Genomic DNA, 21,254 nt, shown 5'->3' with positions numbered 1-21,254 from the left:
CCATTTTACCCCTGGACCCTCAAAACTTAAGATTTCTTCTCTTTATGTCCGGTAAATACTCCTTCGATTAAATCTTCGTTTTCGAGAGCCTTACTTGGTTGGTTCCAACCTTTACAAGCTGAACGAACTTCCCAAGTTAGTTGGCTTGGTCGTAGAAAGGGTTTAGATGTCTGGTTCTACGCGTATCGATTCGTGTGAACCTTGGTCTAATTGCAAGCATTCTAATCTCAATAGGTAATTTGTGTGAATATTACTCCCCTATTGACACTTTCACTACATATCGTAATGTCAGTCAGATCATAACATAATCAATATGCACAGTCAAGCAAAAGCAACAAAGTACGGAGGGATAAGAAAACATAGACTTAAGAGTAGGAAATCCAACCTCAAGAGCTTACAAGATGAGGGTAGCGGGATCTCATGTCGGCCTCAGCCTCCCACATAACACCCTCAACAAGATTATTTATCCACAATACCTTCACTGTGGCAATCTCCTTGTTCCTCAGTCGCTTGACCTGTCTGTCTAAGATCTCAATAGGTACCTCCTCATAAGACAAATCTTCATCAACCCCCAAATCTTCCACAGGTAGAATCGATGTTGGATCACCTAGGAACTTCTTCAACATAGAGACATAAAAGACTGGATGGACAAAATCTAGCTCCGCAGGCAATGCTAACTCATAGGACACCTCACCCTCACGCTGTAGGAACTCATCTGGCCCAACATACCTTAGACTCAGCTTCCCTTTTCTACCGAATCTAATCACCCCTTTCATAGGTGATATCTTCAAGTAAACCTAGTCACCAACCTCAAATTCTAAGGTCTGCTTTCTGTTGTCTGCATACGACTTATGTCGGCTGTAAGTAGTAGCAAACCCGTCCTAATCACTCTAACCTTCTCTAAGGCCTCATGAATGATCTATGGACCCAAACGGATGAATCTCCAACCTCGAACCACCCAACTGGAGATCTATATATCCTACCATACAGTGCCTCAAACGGTGCCATCCGAATGCTGAAGTACTAGCTATTATTAGACGAGAACTCTATCAAAGGTAGATGGTCATCCTAGCTACCTCTGAAGTCAATTACGCACTCTCTCAATATGTCCTCCAATGTATGAATGGTGCGTTCTGCCTGCCCATCAGTCGGAGGATGAAAGGCAGTACTAAGCTTCACCTGCGTTCCCAAGCTTTTCTGTAAAGATCTCTAGAAATGTGAAGTAAACTGCACTCCTCTATCTGAAATGATTGACAAAGGAATCCCATGCCACCTCACAATCTCATCAATATAAAGTCTCGCATAATCCTTGGCTCTGTAGGTATACTTCACAGGGATAAAGTGAGCAGACTTAGTCAATCTGTCCACAATAACCCATATGGAGTCATGCTGCCTCCTAGTTCTCAAAAAACCAACCATGAAGTCCATATTAATGGCCTCTCACTTCCAAGTCGGAACCTCAATAATCTGAGTCAGACCACAGGCTTAAGATGCTCTACCTTAACCTCCTGACAATTAGGACACTTAGCCACATATTCTGCAATGTCCTTCTTCATGCCATCCCACCAATAGATCTGCTTAAGATCATGATACATTTTGGTGGAACTTGGATGTATGGAATATCTGGACCATGGGCCTCTGCCAAAATCCTAGTACGCAAATCATCTACATCTGGTATACACACCCTGTCCTAGTATCTAAGTATGCCATCACCTCCCAAAGCTAAAGACTCATTCATTTTTAATAACACTGAGTCCTTCAGCTCCATCACCACAGGATCAAGATGATAACCCTTCTTGACTTCAACTACCAATGATGATTTGGAACTAGGATGAACTGAAACACCCCCACTAGTAGAGTTAACCAATCGCACACCAAGTGTGGCTAGTCTATGTACCTCTTTTGCCAACTCCTTCTTCTCATCCTCAACGTGGGTTGTACTCCCCATGCTCATCTTGCTCAAAGCATCAGCCACAACATTAGCATTACCTAGATGGTAGTGCACACTCATGTCATAATCCTTCAACAGCTCTAACCATCTCCGCTGATGTAGATTCAACTCCCTCTGTGTGAATACGTACTGGAGACTCTTATGATCTATGAACACATCCACATGCACTCCATACAGATAATGCCTCCACAACATCAATGCAAACACCACAGCTGCCAACTCCAGGTCATGAGTGGGATAATTCTTTTCATAAACCTTGAGTTGTCTGGAAGCATAGGCTATCACCTTACCAGCTGCATAAGAACACAACGCAAACCAACCCTAGATGCATCATAATAGACAGTGTAATTCTCACCACACTTAGGCAAAGTAAGCACCGGGGTTGAAATGAGTCTGTCCTTAAGCTCCTGGAAACTCTTCTCACAAGTCTCCGTCCATTCAAAATTGGCTTTCTTCTTCGTCGTCAAAGCTGTCAGTGGGGCAGCAATGGAAGAAAAGCACTCCACAAACATGCGGTAGTAACCAGCCAATCCCAAAAAGGTACGGATGTCAGTGGGAGTAAGGGGCTTTGGCAAGTTCTTAACAACTTCAGTCTTCCTGGGGTCCACTTCTACACCTTGATCGGACACAACATGACCCAGGAAGGTCACTGATCTCAGCAAGAACTCACACTTGCTGAATTTGGAATACAACTGATGTCGTCTAAGTACCTGCAAGGTTAGTCTCAAATATTATTCATGCTCTTCCTTAATCTTATAATAGATGAGAATGTCATCAATGAATACTATGACGAAAGTGTCAAGGTATTCACGGAAGACCTTGTTTATGAAATCCATAAATGCAGCAGGTGCATTCGTGAGACCAAATGACATGACTAGAAACTCATAGTGACCATAGCGGGTACGAACGGCCATCTTTGGGATATATCCATCCCTAACCCTTAGCTGATGATACCCTGAACGAAGATCAATTTTCGAAAAGAAACTAGACCCTTGGAGTTTGTCAAACAAGTCATCTACTCTAGGAAGTGGATACTTGTTCTTGATAGTGACTTTGTTGAGTTGCCGATAATCGATCTTCTTTACAAACAACACTGGAGCGCCCCAAGGGGATATGCTCCGCTGAATGAAAACCTTATCAGTGAGATCTTTCAACTGCAGCTTAAACACTTTCAGTTCTGCTGGAGACATTCTATAACGAGGAATTGAGATTGGTTTAGTATTGGGTTCTAAGTTGATACCATAGTCAATCTCTCGATGTGGAGGGAGTCCAGGCAAATTTTTAAAAAAACACATCTAGGAACTCATTCACTACAGGAACTGAGTCTATGGAAGAAATGTCATGATCCAAATCATTAACACTCACAAGATGACATAGTAACCCCTTGGACATCATTTTATTGTCCTTAAGATTTGAAATCAAGGGAGGAGGTTGACTCAAATTGTACCCTACCAGACTAACTCTTCTTCATCGGGTAACCAAAATCTCACCACTCTACTATGATAGTCAAAGCAAGCATAACAATTGTGAAGCCATTCCATGCCATGAACAACATCAAAATCATGCATGGGTAACTCATCCAAGTTTGCACACATAGTCTTACCACTTACAACTATTGGGAAGTCCTTGTATACTCTAGCAGTTCTTAAATTTTCTCCTAAAGGTGTACTAACCACTATAGGATCATGCAAAACTTCAAGTAGTATTTCAAAAGTAAGAGCAAGCAGAGGAGTCACAAAGGAAAGCGTCGACCCTGGATCAAGTAAAGCATGAACAAAAGTTGAGAATACTTACAGCATACCTGTGACCACATCAGCGGACTTCTCCTGCTCCTCCCTGCCTTTCAGGGCATAGAATTTATTCCTCCTGAGAGGCTCGGCTGCTGCTGCATATTGAGGGTTACGCCTAGGATAAGCATTAACTCCATCCTGACCTCTATTCTGTGGACGGTCTCCGATCATGTGTCCACTCTTACCACAACCGAAACAGGCATTAGTGCCTTGTCTTTACTCTCCACTGTGAGATCGGCCATACTTAGTACAGTTCTTTTTAGGACGTTGCATCTCACCACCATTGTCCCTCTTGGGTTCAGGTCTGCCTCCTTTAGGTGTTGTACTCCTCTAAGAGTTAGAATTCCCAGAACTCTATTGCCTCTTGTTGAACCTGGGCTGATCACGGACACTAAAATTGTTTCTGTGGCCTCCATGGCTAGGACCTTCTTGATTTTGAGGCCTAGGCCTCCTAACACCACGAACACCTCTCTTCTTGCGGCTGTCCTCTACCTGTTGGACATGCACCATCAACTTGGAAAGGTCCATATTATCATGGAGCATCACAAATTGACACTCCTCCTCTAGTTCTCCATTGATTCCTGTGAGGACCCTGCTCATCTCATCCCTGCTGTTCGAAACCAGGGAAGTAGCATACATGGATAATTTCAACAAAGCTTAGTACTATCCTCATTCTTGCTATTAAGTACTAAGGAAAGTAACATACCTTGATAGCTTAACAAACTTCAGGAAATACTCCCTGACCGTCATAGAGCTTTATTTAAGGTTGATGAACTCCTCAACCTTGGATTCCCTCATCTCTCTGGGGAAGAACCTCTCCAGAAATGTTGCCTTGAACAACTCCCAAGTGACTGGCACTCCACCCAAAACACGGCTATCTTGCCACATCTTGCACCAAGTCTGTGCAACATCTTTGAGCTGATAGGAATCCAGCTAAAAATTCTCAGTATATGTGGCCCCCATAGCCATCAGAATCTTATGTACTTCATTCACAAACTCCTGAGGATCCTTTGATGTCTTAGACCCTGTGAAAATAGAAAGGTTAATCGTCGTGATGTTTCGCAGCCTGTCAGTCATGCTGCGAACCGGTGGGTTCTCTTTCTTAACATCATGTTGGTAGACTTGGGCAGTCATAGACTGAGCCTACATTGTAATGGACTTTGACCTCTGATCAAGATATGCCCTCACCTCAGCATCAGTCAACCCAACTGCGTTAACTGGCATGGCCACTCCTTCAGCTGGAGCTTAGGGTGGATTCTGATTACCCCCAGCAATTGCTCCTCCTCTCCATTGATCATTAGCTCTCCTAGTGTTCATTCTCTGGAAAAAAAACAAGGATAAATTTTAGATGCACTCATAACACCAAGAACTCGGACATTAGAAAAAGCACGATAAGATCAGAAGAGGGGAAATTTTTCCAACAATCATGTAGTCTTTAATTCAGGATAATGGTGCACTTCACTACCATGACTTAGAAACTACTCAATGTGGTTGATGTTAAATTATATTACTCGAAATTTAACATAGTGCTCTAATAGAAACTTTGTCACGACCGGCATCTAGACCTCATAAGAGACGAGCGTCGATGACCTCTCAGAGGTCGCAGACAAGCCTACTTACGTCATTCTTACTTTACATAGGTTAATTTTAGCAGAAAATTTTTGTTTATAAACATACTTATAAAACGATTCTTATTAATACTAATTGTTCACCATCAACCATATAACATTAGGAGATAAGCAACAGAAATAAATAGTTCAATTCTTATTAAGTGCATAATTGCCAAAACGGCACCAATACATAGTCTGAATAAAAGCAGGAAGGAAACGCTAGTGGAACATGCTCCACTAGCTCAACTCTAAAACTAAGCTAGAATATAAAACAGTGGCATCCTCGAAAGCATGACGACCTACCAACTCCGAACGAATGCTCGACGTTTGGATAATTGCAACGATGATCTTGTAGCTCTATCGTCCATCTGTGTCTGCACCTAAAAATAGTAGAGTTTGTATAGGGTTAGTACACACTTTTAATAAGTATGGGTATATGCAAGAACACACCACGAATATGCATGAGAAAGAATAACTCTTTCTTAACAACATGACTTTTTGGAAGTCAAGTCGGTGGACTTGCCAAATTTAGATTAGGAGAGTTACCAAATTTGGAATAGGAAAGTCAATGAGCTTTCCAAATTTGGAATAGGAAAGTCAGTAAGCTTTCCTGATTTGGAATAGGCTAGTTATGCCATGAGTTTAACACACATCATCATACTTTGCACCTTTGCACACACCACATAACATTTACACATAGCACATATCATATAGCACACTGCACAATTTGCATGAAGCACATATTTTCTTTAATATCATTCATTCATATGCCATAAGACCTTTGGATCATGGACTTAATGTTAAGACATCCCATAAATGAGGTCTCAATAGATGGGACCTCAACTAGAGAGTCTTCATTAGCAAACACAGAATCTGTTTCGTTCATTCATACGTACTCCATTTCATTTCATTCATAGGCCAGTATAAACACCAGCTCTACCTAGGATGTAGTTTTAGACTTTCATTAAATTCGTCATGAAATGACCAAGAATGACCTAATGTCATTACTTGAATCTAACTCACCTTTTGATTACCCTATCCTAATACCTTTGCTATCATTCATTTCATTATGTGCATCATTTGAGGCTGGCCTCATTCTTTCATTGGAAACTTTTACTTTAACCGAAATAGATCATGTGAGAATCAAAAAAATCCAGTGTCTCCCCCACACTAAAAATAGGTGGAATCACCGGCCAAAGTGACCTAAAACATGCTAGTGTACATGGTAATTTAACCCCACCAGATCCCTATATTGGTTGTATAGGTTCGAAGACTAAGAGATATAAGGAGACCCATACCCAGCAATCCGAAAAGTCTCATCTCATGAGAGTTACGTGAACCTCTTCCCTTCCCGAAAGAAGGCATCACCGCTCATAGCCATCCTAGCGGTGCTCAGTATAAAGTTCCATTTCATTCATCTCATACGTCATGGAAGTTGGCTTCTAGTATGAGGACATCATAGCTCATTAGATGATTTCTCCATCTCATCATTAGTATTAAGTGTGTTAGGCTCAATACTTTCATTAGAGTGTTCATAGAGACTGGTCTCTTCATTATCTTACACTCTCATAGATGAGTACGTTTTGGTAACATTTACTCGTGCTCATTTAATATTAATTTCATCATATACATTAGCCTCATATCATGTTGTCACCACATTCCTTAACATTAGCACCTTTGCTTTTCATAGTTACTCACCTCTTACTACGTGAATGTTCCTTTCATCATATGTCAATTTTTGGCCGTTTAATGTGTTTTACACCCTTACTTACCCCTTCTAGGGTTTCATAATTTCATTATTCATTACATAATTTCATTGTTAATTTCATCATATGCCAATGCACTTGGACATTTAGTGTATTTTACACTCATACTTAACCTTCTAGGATTCATCATTTCCTTACATACATCTTAGGTTCACTTACTTTTGAACGTATGCTAGACTTATGAATCTATACACACAAGACATGGGGCTTCATTCATAAATTTTTAAGTGATTCATACATAGGGAGACTAAGTCTCGACCCACAACCCCCACCTACGAGGCGTGGTTCCACCCATGGATCGTGTGCACATTCGCAGGTCATGTTGTGTTTTGACAGCTTTTTGGGCCTTCTTTTGGGTCCTCCTCAAGGACCCTTGGGAGGTCCTTAGGGTCACGCCTTGATGTTTAGGTCCTTAAACATTAATACTAAGTAGGGGAGGTTATTTTATGTCTCTTATCTTTACGTTCAACCTCATTTAGGAAACTAGACTACATGTTAGGCTCTAACTTAGGTCATTAGATTTTTGGGGTGTTACAAATCATCTGCTCAAATAACCAGTTAGGCCAGAAGGAAGTTAGACTGAAGATATGCTTGAAAAGATCTATAACAAGGTTTAAGGGTCTGATAAATTGTTGAAGGAATTCAAAAATGACTTATCCACTCTATTCCCAGACGATGACTTCTAACACAGTTTCCATTAAGTAACTAGAGACCATTCTAGGACAAATTGGCACTCGTCACAAGCAAAGGCAAATGGAAACATTTCCTAGAAACACCATCCCAAACCCCAATAACTATTGTTCAGTTAAAGAATTTTGTCGTCCCATAACATTAAATAAGCAATCGCTTAGGGGACACCAAAGTTTTTACCTTTGTTTTTATTGCTTTTAAATAACATGTGTTCTGAGTGCAGGTTGAGAAGAGGTGGAAAAATTGAAAAGAGAAGCATAGTCAATGCCAAGACCCATAAAATGATATGTCGAAGGCATTGTGCGGACAGCGGACTAATTCTTGTCTACCTTTTGAGCTTGAATAGACATAAAATGTGCTTGCCAAAATTTGCAATCAGAACTCCAAAAAGGAATTTATGGAAGTGCAGTAAGGAGACATAGTCGGGTCGGCCAAAGCAACCTTCGGGTTTAGTAATTGTTAAGGTATGTTCAGCGAGCTTGAGCTCAAAATAGTGATTTATCGAATACATTCAGCGACAGTAGATATCACCAAATGAGTATGGTATAAAAATACCAAGGGCCTTTTAAAATTCAAAAAGTCTAAAACTTTGATACTTTAGAGCCTTTAAGATTCTTTTATCTTGCTTTAAATACTTTTTAGTGTTTGTGAGCCTCTTATGAGTGTTTAAAAATGGATTTTGTCTCAACCCAACATACGTACCTCTCAATTTTGGTGACCTTAAGGTTGGTTTTTGAATCCTTGTTCATATTTTTTAGTTTAAAGTTTTTATAGGGTGTGAGCTTGAGCCCTCTAACTGATTTTGTGTGCCTGATTTAAATGGGTAGCATTGTATTGTGTTATTGGAACTGTACCCATGAGTTTTCAATTGTGTATGCCGGTCAAATAGCGAAACGTGTGTGTTGGTTAAATTGTGTAATGATCAGAGGGTTTGATATATTGTGTTTTAATGAGTTTAAGGGTTCAGTTAATAAAGAATTAAACAGAAGATTTCATAATATAAACTCATACAAATGTAGGAGTTCATTTAATTATTTCGCCAAATTTAAATGGTATCTTCTAATTGTTATTCAACCTGTATTTATAAGGTTAACCAATAAACAGAAATAGAAATAAGATGAAACAGAAAATACATAAAATACAATAAGTAATCCGAGTCTACAAAAACTACTATGTGTCCTTAAGAAATTTAATCCCCTCACTGTACACAAGGTTATGGATTAATTTCTCCCAAGATAAAATGGATTAAACCTGTTAAAGAAATAGCGGTACCTCAGATTTCTTTAACTAAAGCGAAATTCAGAACAACAACAAGTCACATAGACTCAGTCGATCGACACTTTGATTTATTTGAGAGAAAAATATATGCAGAGAAGGAAAATTTTAGTGTTTGAAAAATCAAAAATTGACTTCCTTTTATAGCCATTTTCAGCAAGAAACGTGTATGTTCAAAGAAATCTGTTCAGACCCGTTTTATCCAGAAAGTTGTGTCTTTTGGAAAAAATAACAAGTTTTTGGAAAAATGTGTCCGTTAGGAAAATAACGGCTTTTTGGAAAGTAAGGACTTTTCGGAAAGAGTAATAACTTTTCGGAATGTTACCATTACCTGCAAATTTATAAGACATAATATTAACAAGATTTATTTGATTTAACAAAAACTGATTAAATAAATTTTGTCCAAAAAATTTATCAATCAATCACATCATTTGCCAAATCCAAATCCAAATCCAAATCCTAATCCAAATCCAAATCCTAAGCCGAAGCCGAGCGAACGACGACGACGGCGCGAGGGGGCATCTTCTTCTTAGCTCTTTAAGAATTAATGGAAGTGTTTCCTTATATAAGGACAACAATTTCCCTTTCTTTTGATGACATAGGAGAAATGACTTTTCATTTGCACTTTGCAAATGACTTTTCATTTTCCCTCCAAAATAGTTCCCTTACTTTTCATATTCTCTCTTTTCTTTTCTCATTCACACATGTTAAATCTAACAATCCCCCACGTGAATAGGGAAGGCTATTGTTAAAACATATGCATGAAAAACTTGTGTGTCTTCTGGTAAAGGCTAATCGCATCTGGATAAGTAGGTTTCCCTTTAAACTTTCCGTAGTGAACATATATCGGATATACTCGGTCAATTGGTAGATTTGATATCTTTGAACCGTCGAGCTTTGGTATATACCTAGACAACATATGTCACACAATCAACCCTTGAACTGTTCTTAGTTCTCATTGTTTTGTTCGTTTCAGCCACGAAAACATCTTGGATAGTAAGTGCTTAAAGAGCTGGCCTTACCGGATTCTCCTTGAAGCGGCTTACACTTCACACTTACATAGGTGATTTCTAAATGTGTTATCCCATATATATACCATTTGATATTCCATGTATCAAACTTAGAAACCATTAAAAAGTCCTTACGTCTTTATCCTTGTTACTAAATATTGTCTCATCATGAAAATGGACCATAAAATAATAAGAATAATTTATTTTTTCTTGACAATGTTGAACCGTCATCAATGACTTTGTTTTATCTCCTTGAACCTAGATCATGGGATCTCCTGTATTCTAGGTAGAGGTACCGCCACGATGACTTTTTCTCATCCATAGTCCCATTCTCATCGATGATTTCTCAACTCCCTCACTATTTAGGCCTTTTGAAAGTGGATCTGACACATTATCTTTTGACTTCACATAGTCAATTGTGATAATTCAACTAGCGAGTAGTTATCTCACATAGTCATGTCTTCGTCTTATGTGACGAGACTTGTCGTTATACATAATGCTTCCAGCCCTTCCTATTGCAGCTTGACTATCACAGTGTATGCATATAGGGGCCATTGATATGGGCCAAAATGGAATATCTTCTAAGAAATTGTGAAACCATTCAGCTTCTTCACCTGCCTTGTCTAAAGCAATGAATTCAGACTTCATTATAGAGCAAGCTATACATGTTTGTTTGGATGATTTCAAAGATATTGCTCCTCCACCAATAGTAAAAACGTATCCACTTGTGGATTTTTTTTCAGTTGACCCAGTAATCAAATTTGCATCACTATATCCTTCAAGAACGGCTAGATATGTGTTGTAATGTAAAGCATAGTTTTGAGTATCATCTAAGTATCTCAAAACTCTCTTCATTGCCAACCAATGACCTTGATTAGGATTACTTGTGTATCGACTCAGTTTACTGATAGCGCAAGCTATAGGGGTGGGCATTCGGTATTTCGGTTCGGTTCGGTTTTTTTTTTCGGTTTTTTCGGTTTTCGGTTTTTGTAAATTGCGTACCGAATACCGAACCGAAATATTTCGGTTCGGTTCGGTTTTTGTTAATTCGGTTCGGTTTTTATTAATTCGGTTCAATTTTTTATTTTGGTTTTTTAATGGGCCTGTTTAGTGGGCTTTTTAAACTTAACAATTTTTTCAATTTTTTGTTTGATTTTTCAACTTAATGGGCTTTGATATTTCAACTTAATGGGCTTTGATATTTCAACTTAGGGTTTCTTATTTTTTTAAAAAAGATTATTTAATATTAATAATTATTAAATATAATATAATTTATAAATTATAATTTAATATTTCGGTTTAAACCGAAATACCGAATTCCAAAGTAACATGTATCGAAAACCGAACCGAAATGCCGAAAATACAAAAAATTAAACCGAATACTGAACCGAAAACCGAAATACCGAAACCGAAATTCTGAAAAATTTTGGTTCGGTTCGGTGTTTCGGTTTTCCAGTTTTTATGCCTACCCCTAGCAAGCTATGTCTGGTCGTGTACAATTCATAACATACATTAAGCTTCCCAATACGCTAGCATAGTCCAATTGAGGCTGACTTTCACCTTTTTTCTTTGCCTGATGAAGGTTTACATCAATTGGAGTCTTTGCCTTTTAAAATTCAAAAATTTGAATTTTCCAAGTATCTTTTGAATATAATGAGTTTGAGATAATGCTAGATCGTTAGGAGTTTTAAGAATTTTAATTCCTAATATCACATCAGCAACTCCTAAATCTTTCATATCAAACTTACTATCGAGCATACGCTTTGTAGCTTTTATATTAGCAATGTCTTTGATCATTATAAGCATGTCATCTACATATAGGCATAAAATGACTTCCTGATTTGGAGTATCTTTAATGTAAACACATTTATCACATTCATTGATCTTAAATCCATTTGACAACATGGTTTGATCAAACTTTGCAAGCCATTTTTTTGGTGCTTGTTTTAGTCCATAAAGTGACTTAATAAGTTTGCACACTTTCTTTTCTTTACCAGGAACTACAAAACCCTCAGGTTCTTCTATGTAAATTTCTTCTTCGAGCTCTCCTTTTAAGAAGGCTATTTTCACATCCAATTGATGAATTTCAAGACTGTATACTGCAGCTAGTGCAATTAACATCTGAATTGATGTAATCCTTGTCACTGGAGAGTATGTGTCAAAATAATCAAGACCTTCTTTTTGTCTAACCTTTGACAACAAGTCTTGCTTTATATTTGTCAATAGTTCCATCATCTTTCATCTTCCTTTTAAAGATCCATTTTGGACCCAAGGGTTTGTTCCCTGGAGGAAGATCAACCAACTCTCAAGTATGATTGCTTAAGATTGATTCAATTTCACTATTAACAGCCTCCTTCCAAGAGGTTGAGTCGCTAGACAACATTGCTTCCTTGTATGTTTGAGGCTTACTTTCAAGAAGAAATGTTACAAAATCTGATCCAAATGAAGTAGATGTCCTTTGACGTTTACAGCGTCTTGGACTGTCTTCATTATGTTCATTCTCTTTTGGTTCTTCTCTGGGTTGTTTAGATCCCCCACTACATGACTCAAGTCTAATTTTATACTGATAGATATGTTCAAAAAATTCAGCACTATTTGATTCCATTACTATATTATCATAAATATCCAGATGTTCGGACTTATGAACCAAAAATCGACATGACTTACTGCTTGTGGCATATCCAATGAATACACAATCCACAGTCTTAGACCCTATTCTTACCCTCTTAGGTATAGGAACTTGGACTTTGGCTAGACACTCCCACACTTTGAAATATTTCAAGTTGGATTTTCTACCTTTCCATTTCTCATATGGAATTATATTTGTCTTTGAGTGAGGCACTCTGTTAAGTATTTGATTTGCCGTAAGGATAGCTTCCCCCCACAAGTTATGTGGTAAACCTGAACTTATAAGTAATGCATTCATCATTTCTTTTAAAGTTCGGTTTTTCCTTTCTGCAATTCCATTAGACTGAGGAGTGTAGGGAGCAGTAGTTTGATGGATTATTCTATTTTCTAAACATATTTCTGCAAATGGAGATTCATATTCTCCACCTCTATCACTTCTGATCATTTTGATTTTTTTATCTAACTCATTTTCAACTTCAGTTTTATATGGCTTAAATGCATCTATTGCTTCATCCTTGCCATTTAGCAAATATACATAACAATATCTAGTGCAATCGTCAATAAAAGTTATGAAATACTTTTTCCCACCGCGTGATGGTGTTGACTTCATGTCACAAATATCAGTGTGAATCAATTTTAAAGAATTTGAATTCCTTTCAACAGATTTATAAGAATGCTTAGCATACTTAGATTCAACACAAATTTGGCATTTTGATTAATTGAAATCAAATTTTGGCAAAATATTTAAGTTAATCAGTTTTCGCAAGGTTTTGTTATTAACGTGTCCCAAACATTCATGACATAAACATTTAGACTCAAGCAAGTAAGAAGAATCAAAATCTTTATTCATATCAACTGCAATTACATCGAGTTTGAAGCCATCACTAAGGTAGCCTTTTCCTACATACATATCATTTTTGCTTACTACTACTTTATCAGAAACAAATACACATTTAAATCCATTCTTGGTCAGAACTGGAATTGAAACTAAATTCTTAATCAATTCAGGAACATATTAGACTCTATTCAAAGTCACCACCTTGCCTGATGTCATCTTTAATAGGACTTTGCCAGTTCCTTCCACCTTTGCAACAGCGGAGTTTGCCATAAACAATTTTTCATCTGTAAGTGCTGAAGTATATGATTAAAATAATTCTTTGTTGGCACAAACATGGCATGAGGCACCAGAATCTATCCACCATTCTCTTGGATTTCCAACCAAGTTACATTTTAAAAGCATTGCACAGAGATCGTCCATTTCTCCTTTGGATTCAGCCAAGTTTGCTTGATCCTTCTTTTTCTTGTCCTACTTTGGACCCCGGCATTCAGTAGCTCTATGACCATGTTTACCACAGTTGAAGCAGTTTCCATTGAATTTCTTCTTAGGAGGATTGCTTTTTGGACCAGATGTTTTCTTTCTTTTTTTTAATTTTGTGGGATCTTCTTCAACAAAATTTACTCCAAATATTGTTGAATTACGATGTGACCTCTTTTCTGCAGCCTTATTATCATCTTCGATTCTCAACCTTACTATGAGATCTTCAACAGTCATCTCCTTGCGTTTGTGTTTCAAGTAGTTTTTGAAGTCCTTCAACAATGGAGGTAAGTTTTCAATAATTGCAGCCACTTGAAAGGCATCATTCACAATCAATCCTACATTAAAGATTATTTGAGTATTAAGGAAAAACTTAATATTTCTAACATAGGTATTAAATAAATTTATACCTTCAGCAAGGAGATCATGGATTATGACCTGCAGTTCTTGAACTTGGGTGACTACAGTCTTACTGTCTATCATCTTATAGTCCAGAAATTTTGCCATGATGAATTTCTTCATTCTGGCATCTTCTGTTTTGTACTTCTTTTCTAAAGCATCCCAGAGTTCTTTTAAGGTTTTGACATTGCTGTACACATTGTACAGATCATCTTGTAGGCCACTCAAAATATAATTTTTACACAAAAAATCTGAGTGTGTCCATGCTTGTGTTACCAAGAATCGTTCATCAGGCGGAGTTTCATCTGACATAACAGGAACATTCTCATTAATGAACTTCTGCAGACTCAACGTAGTGAGATAGAAGAACATCTTCTGCTGCCATCTCTTAAAGTCGACTCCAGAAAATTTTGCAGGTTTCTCAGCCGGCGCTAAGGCAGCATTTGAATTATTATGTGCAACCGATTTTATTGCAGCACAAACTCTTGTAGCACTTACTGTTCCAACATTTGTTTGATTTGAATTAGTAATTTTTTCTTTTTTTCTGTCACAAATGGCACATAACTTAAGTATTTGAAATACTAACAGTAAAGAACAAATCGTTACACAGACTGTTTCTGATTTAACGATAAAGTTTTTATGTTCTTTTAATCGTTAATCGAATGAATTTTAAAAAACTCAAGCAGAGTAGAAAACCATAAAGGTTTTCATCTCAAGAAACCTTAAATACATAAACTTACTAAATTTCTTAACAGAAACAGAAATAAGATGAAACAGAAAATACATAAATACAAGAAGTAATCCGAGTCCACAGAAACTACTGTGTGTCCTTAAGAAATTTAATCCCCTCATTGTACCCACGGTTATGGATTAATTTCTCCCAAGATAAGATGGATTAAACCTGTTAAAGAAATAGCGGTACCTCAAATTTCTTTAACTTCAACGAACTTCAGAACAGCAACAAGTCACACAAATTCAGTCGATCGACACTTTGATTCATTTGAGAGAAAAATATATGCAGAGAAGGAAAATTTCAGTGTTTGAAAAATCAAAAATTGACTTCCTTTTATAGCCACTTTCAGCAAGAAACGTGTCTGTTCAGAGAAATCTGTTCAGACCCGTTTTATCAAGAAAGTTGTGTCTTTTGGAAAAAATAACAACTTTTCAGAAAAATGTGTCTGTTAGAAAAATAACGGCTTTTCAAAAATTAACGACTTATCAGAAAGAGTAACAACTTTTCGAAATGTTACCGTTATCCGCAAATTTATAAGAGATAATATTAACAGGATTTATTTGATTTAACAAAAACTGATTAAATAAATTTTGTCCAAAAAATTTATCAATCAAACCATTTGCCAAATCTAAATCCGAAGCCGAAGCCGAAGCCGGGCGAGCAATGACGATGTGAGGGGCATCTTCTTCTTAGCTCTTTAAGAAGTAATGGAAGTATTTCCTTATATAAGGACAACAATTTCCCTTTCTTTTGCCAATATGGGAGAAATGATTTTTCATTGCACTTTGCAAATGACTTTTCATTTTCCCTCTAAAATAGTTCCCTCACTTTTCATATTCTCTCTTTTCTTTTCTCATTCACACTTGCTAAACTCAACACTAATCACCTTTAAATCTAATGGGATTATAAAATTATTTAAAATGTAAAAAAAAAATATTTAGTTAAGGTTTTAAAGTTGAGAATTAAAGGAATAATAGAAATAGAATGTTCTGACAAAAATGGAACCGAAGGTGGAGAAGTTCCGTCAAAGATGGCATGTCATTTTTAAAGAAGAAAGAAATAAAGAAGGAAAAAAATAAGAAAAACAGTTAAATTATCAGAAAAATAAGAAAATACACTTCATAATAAAATACTCATAAAACTAATATTAAGTCACAATTTTAAGTTTCTAACTCTCTGTGTTAGATTGCCAAAAGGGGATATTATGACACCAATTTAGTATCCAAGAATCTTTTTTGAATGATAGACCTTACTTTAATGGAATAATAATGTTTTTTTCTCTATAATAAACGAGTGTTAGCACTAAGAATTTTAGTCAAGTCGCATTCAAGGTAAGAGGATTCATATGATATATTACCTCTTGCTCAAATATGCTTGTAAAATCTCGGGTAATCAAAATGCAATTAATATAATTTTGTCACGTTTCGTTTGATAGGGTGTGTATATAATAATAGTATAAAATAGAGTGTGTTGATAATATTACTACTAGAAATACTTGTATTATTAATTATTATGTTTGCATTAGTTATGTTGAGAATATTATCTATGTAGTGTTTGATTTGATCTATTTAAAAAATATGCAATACATGATTTTTAAAAAATAATACTTGTTTACAAAATTACCATTCAAAACAAGGGATAAGGTGTAAGTATTCCTTTAGCTATGATCGAAATCTCAGTTACGATACACTTCAACTTAACTCACGTCCTATATATTGTCTCTCCGGGCTCAATAAATTATATTTTTGTACTTCTTTTATGCTGACATGGTATCTTAAATCAAGTAAAGTTGGTTGAGTGTACAACAGGCATCTCCACATGTGTAAATATTTTTCTATTATTCTTTAGAAAAAAAGTATTTTTTAAAAAACTTTTTTGAAATTCTTCTTATTTTCTTTATCCTTTGATTTAACTAAGTTAATACACATAAGAAAATTTTGAAAAAAATTGCTTTATATTCATAGTCTTTTTAAAAAAAGAATAACTTTATTCTTTATTTTTTTCCTTTCTTTTTCCGGTTGATTTTATTTATTCTATTTATTTTCTATGTGATTTCTTTGATCTGATTTCAAACTTAATTTCAAATATCTTGTATTTGAAATAAGTCAATTTTAGATAAATATCAAAAAAATGGGAAAAAATAAAAATAAGAGGTTAAATTAAAGGACACTTTAAAAACCATTAATTCTTTTACTAAAATGAAAGTATTTTTAAAAATAATAAAAAGTAAATAGTTTAAAAATTAATATAAGGAGGAAAAATAAAAGTTTAGAGTGGGGAAACAAATGAATAGTTAAAAAAAAAGTGAAAGAAATAAAATGTAGATAAGTTTTATTATCAATAAGTATATGTGTACTTACAAATTATGAATAGATGAATTAAAAAGGGACACATGTCAAGCTTTTTGGTTGTTCACTTTATTTCAAGTAAGTGTGCACATTCTCTATGTCTGTTAGCATTGGTATGCCTCAAACCCCATAACTAATACCCCATAACTATAGTGAAAAAGATATGGAAAGGACTTGAGGAACAATGTCTTTAGCCATGCATGCTAATATATGCACTAAATTTGAGTAAATTTTAGGTTAAGTAAACATAAAAATTATATGTGTATGTTATAATTATAGTTTGCATAATTGCTCAAACTTTATGCTTGCTATGGAGAATCAGATTGTATAAATCGCAGTAGCATCTTGGTTTGTATAAATCACTGGAAGCATATCGTTTTGTATAAAAGTGCAGTGATTGTATATGTATATCGGTTATATATTTGTATATATGTAACTACTATATATATTTATGAATGATTGTGTTCACATGTCTACATAAAACTTGAATTTGTATACAATTAAACCAAAATAAAATTTTGTATATCAAATCTCTCTCGATTTATACAACACAAATTATGCATTGTAAATTATATAATTTGTGTTTGTTTAAAGTGAGAAAGAGATAAAGGCAAAAGAGAACTAGTAGAGGAAATCTGTATTCGTATAATCGTAAATGTATAGGATAAAAATATATGTATTTATATTTGTATGCGCAGATTTCTCTCTCTTTATACAAAAAAAATGTAATTTATACATTTATGTTTGTATAAAGTGATATATGCGAAGGAGAGTGGGGAGTGAGATTTGGGATAGCGGCGAGCAAGATTTCTGGAGAGAGAGGCGAACGAAAATATATGTACATATACAGTTTTCTCTCGCTTTATACAAATACAAACATAATTTATAGATTTGTATTTGTATAAAGTGAGAGAGACGAGAGACACAAGCGAGCAAGAAATTTGGGGACATAGGTAAATGGCAATAGTTCGCTACGGATTAGAATTAAATCAAATTGTGATTATGATATTTAATTTTAATTAATAGTTTGCTATTTTATATAATTTTTCCTTTAAATTCCTTGTATTACTCATACCATGCATTTTCATGTATTAATTATATACGCACCTTAATATCAAATAAAGGGTATTTAAATTTGAAAAATATACCAAACAAAATACTAATAAAACACTAAATTAATATATGTCATCTTGGAGCTACCACTAGTAAATTGTGTAAAAACAAATAAGACAAAATGATTAAAATGGTCCTTAGGTAAGAGTAATGTTTTATTTTGGTCCTTAATATATTTCATTTGATTGAAATAGTACTTACCGTATAATAAAGGTTTTTGTTTTGATCCTTAATATATTTCACTTGATTGAAATGATCCTTAATATTTTACAAAATGTGTTCATTTTGGTTCTTCATCCTAAAATTTAACAAATTTATCAAAAAAGAATATTAAATTTAACTATGAACCTCACGTGGCTAACAAAATTTATCATTGATTTCTTCTTTATTAGCCCGAAAGAAAATTTTAGTGAAATTTAATACTATTTTCTTTTTGTCTAACAAAATTTATTATTTTTTCTTACTTAAAATAGAAATAGAAATAACATCAGTAGAATAATATTTTATAAAAGAAAAAATAATAAATTTTGTTGGAGAAACTAGAGAAAATAGTTTTAGATTTTATGGAGTTGAAACTATAAAAAAGGATAAATTGGTTAATTTAATTAGGCGCCTTGAGCCTATTTAAATAAAGTTGTTAAGTAAGGCGTCATTTGGTTTCTAGATAAAATAAGTTTCATCCATATATTAGAGTCTATATAACTTATTATAAGATGTTTGGTAAGTGAATAAGAAAAAAGTTATTTATGTATTTATTATTAATACGTTATTTGGTAGGTGGATAAGAAAAATAGTCATTTATACATAAAATTAATATGATGTTCGGTTGACAATTTTAAAATTTATATAACTAATACATGTATAAATTATGAGGAAATTTGTGTATTATTTATACAGAGTAAAAAGTGAAATAATTAATACATATATACCTAGTACATGGATTAAAAAAATTAAAATGACAATGTTATCCTTGTCACTCTGACTTGACTACTTTCTTCTTCTAAATGATTAAAGAAGTGTTTTAATATAAATACAAAGTTAAAGAGGAAAAGGGCATAATTGTAAAGTTGTTATAATTTAAAAAATATATAATTTTATTATTTTGTAATATAAAGAAAAACTACACGCAAAGGAATAATTTATGTATAACTAAACTCTATATAACTAAATCTTACATAGCTAATACCCACATTATTAATACTTGAATAATTAATATCCACATTATTAATACCTACATAACTAATACCACATTACTAATATATGTATAACACTCTTCAGCTATCAAATGAACCTTTAGGGTAAACGACCAAAATGAACACTTTTTATCATACTTCAATCAAGTGAAAAATATTGAGGATCAATATGAACATATTTTTTTATAATCGAGGTGTGTATATGTATTTCGAGCTACCACTAGTAAGTTGTGTAAAAATCAAAAGAAAATGACTAAAATGGTCCTTATGTATGGCTTAATCTTTTATTTTTTTGTCCTTAATATGTTTTACTTGATTGAAATAGTCCTTATTGTATAACAAATATTTTTATTTTGTCCCTTAATATACTTTAATTGATTGAAATGAGTCATAATGTATAACAAAATGTATTCATATTGATTATTTATCTTAAACTAACATATTTATCAAAAATGAATGTTAAATCTAATTATGGACCACGTTGCTACCAAAATTTAAGGTGATGTCGTCATTATTAGCTCCAAAGAAAAATCAATCAAATTTAACACTATTTCCTTTTACTTTCTCTAACAAAAATTATTATTTTCTCTTGCTTAAAATAGAAATAGATATCGCATCAGCAGAATAATATAATTTCTTTTTTAAAAAAAAGTAAATTTTGTTAGAGAAACTAGAGAAAATGGAGAAGCTAACAAAAAACGCAATGTAAATCTTGTTAGTCACTTAGAGTCTATAGTAAAATTTAACATTTTTTAAAAAATAAATCTGTTAAGTTAGAATTAACGATCAAAATAAACATTTTTTGTCATACATTAATTAGGATCATTTAAATCAAGTGAAAAATATAAAGGACTAAAATGAACATATTTTTTATACGTTAAGAACAACTTCAATCAACTAAAATATCACCAAAATTAAGCATTACCCATATATTAAGGTCCATTTGATCATTTTCTCTCAAAAGAAAACAAAGTACAATAATCATTTAAATATCTCTGACCTTTTAAGTATAAAAGAATATTATCCACTCAAAAGAGTAAAATAGTTAAGTAAACGTATGATAATTGATATGGGATACACCAAGCTAAGACCCAACAAGAAAACACATAATGGCAATGTGTTTTGAAGAGTATTACATTAATTTGTATCCGTTAACAAATCAAAGCAACTTTAGCATAACCACTTTGCCAAGTAATCATTAATATTTTGAGTAAGCCCAATTATTATATATAATAATAAATGCAGATTCTGTTTAGGCGTCAATTAAAAAACAATACTTAGTAATAAAATAAAAAGGAATCATATAATAATAGTGGCTGCAAGAGTAAAATAGCAAAACAGCTGGATCCTGCTAAGTTCCAAACATTGAATTTGTAAGTACTGAAAGTAGTAGTTTTTGTCCCCCTCCACCACTTTCTTATCGCGTCACTGCT

At 34.4% G+C, this 21,254-nt stretch overlaps 1 protein-coding gene across 1 annotated transcript; it reads right to left on the bottom strand.

Annotated features, from left to right (window-relative positions):
- Positions 1-386: 386 nt before the first annotated feature.
- On the bottom strand, positions 387-1,595 carry LOC138339410 (uncharacterized). Its single transcript, XM_069291006.1, has 3 exons — positions 1,479-1,595; positions 1,077-1,179; positions 387-769 (listed from the first exon to the last, which is right to left on the bottom strand). Exons 1-3 carry the CDS (start codon positions 1,593-1,595, stop codon positions 387-389), a joined length of 603 nt encoding a protein of 200 aa, XP_069147107.1.
- Positions 1,596-21,254: the final 19,659 nt, after the last annotated feature.

The sequence above is a fragment of the Solanum lycopersicum genome, chromosome 11, assembly GCF_036512215.1.
Source record: "Solanum lycopersicum chromosome 11, SLM_r2.1".
Classification (NCBI taxonomy): Eukaryota; Viridiplantae; Streptophyta; class Magnoliopsida; order Solanales; family Solanaceae; genus Solanum; species Solanum lycopersicum.
The sequence above is the reverse complement of the archived record's forward strand: the minus strand, read 5'-3'. Positions and strand labels throughout refer to the sequence as shown.

Coding starts and splice junctions, on each gene's coding strand:
- LOC138339410 (XM_069291006.1), bottom strand. CDS start 1,595: ATGTATCATGATCTTAAGCAGATCTATTGGTGGGATGGCATGAAGAAG. Junction 1,180..1,478: donor TAGAGCATCTTAAGCCTGTG/GTCTGACTCAGA, acceptor TTGGGAACGCAG/GTGAAGCTTAGTACTGCCTT. Junction 770..1,076: donor GTGCGTAATTGACTTCAGAG/GTAGCTAGGATG, acceptor CACCTATGAAAG/GGGTGATTAGATTCGGTAGA.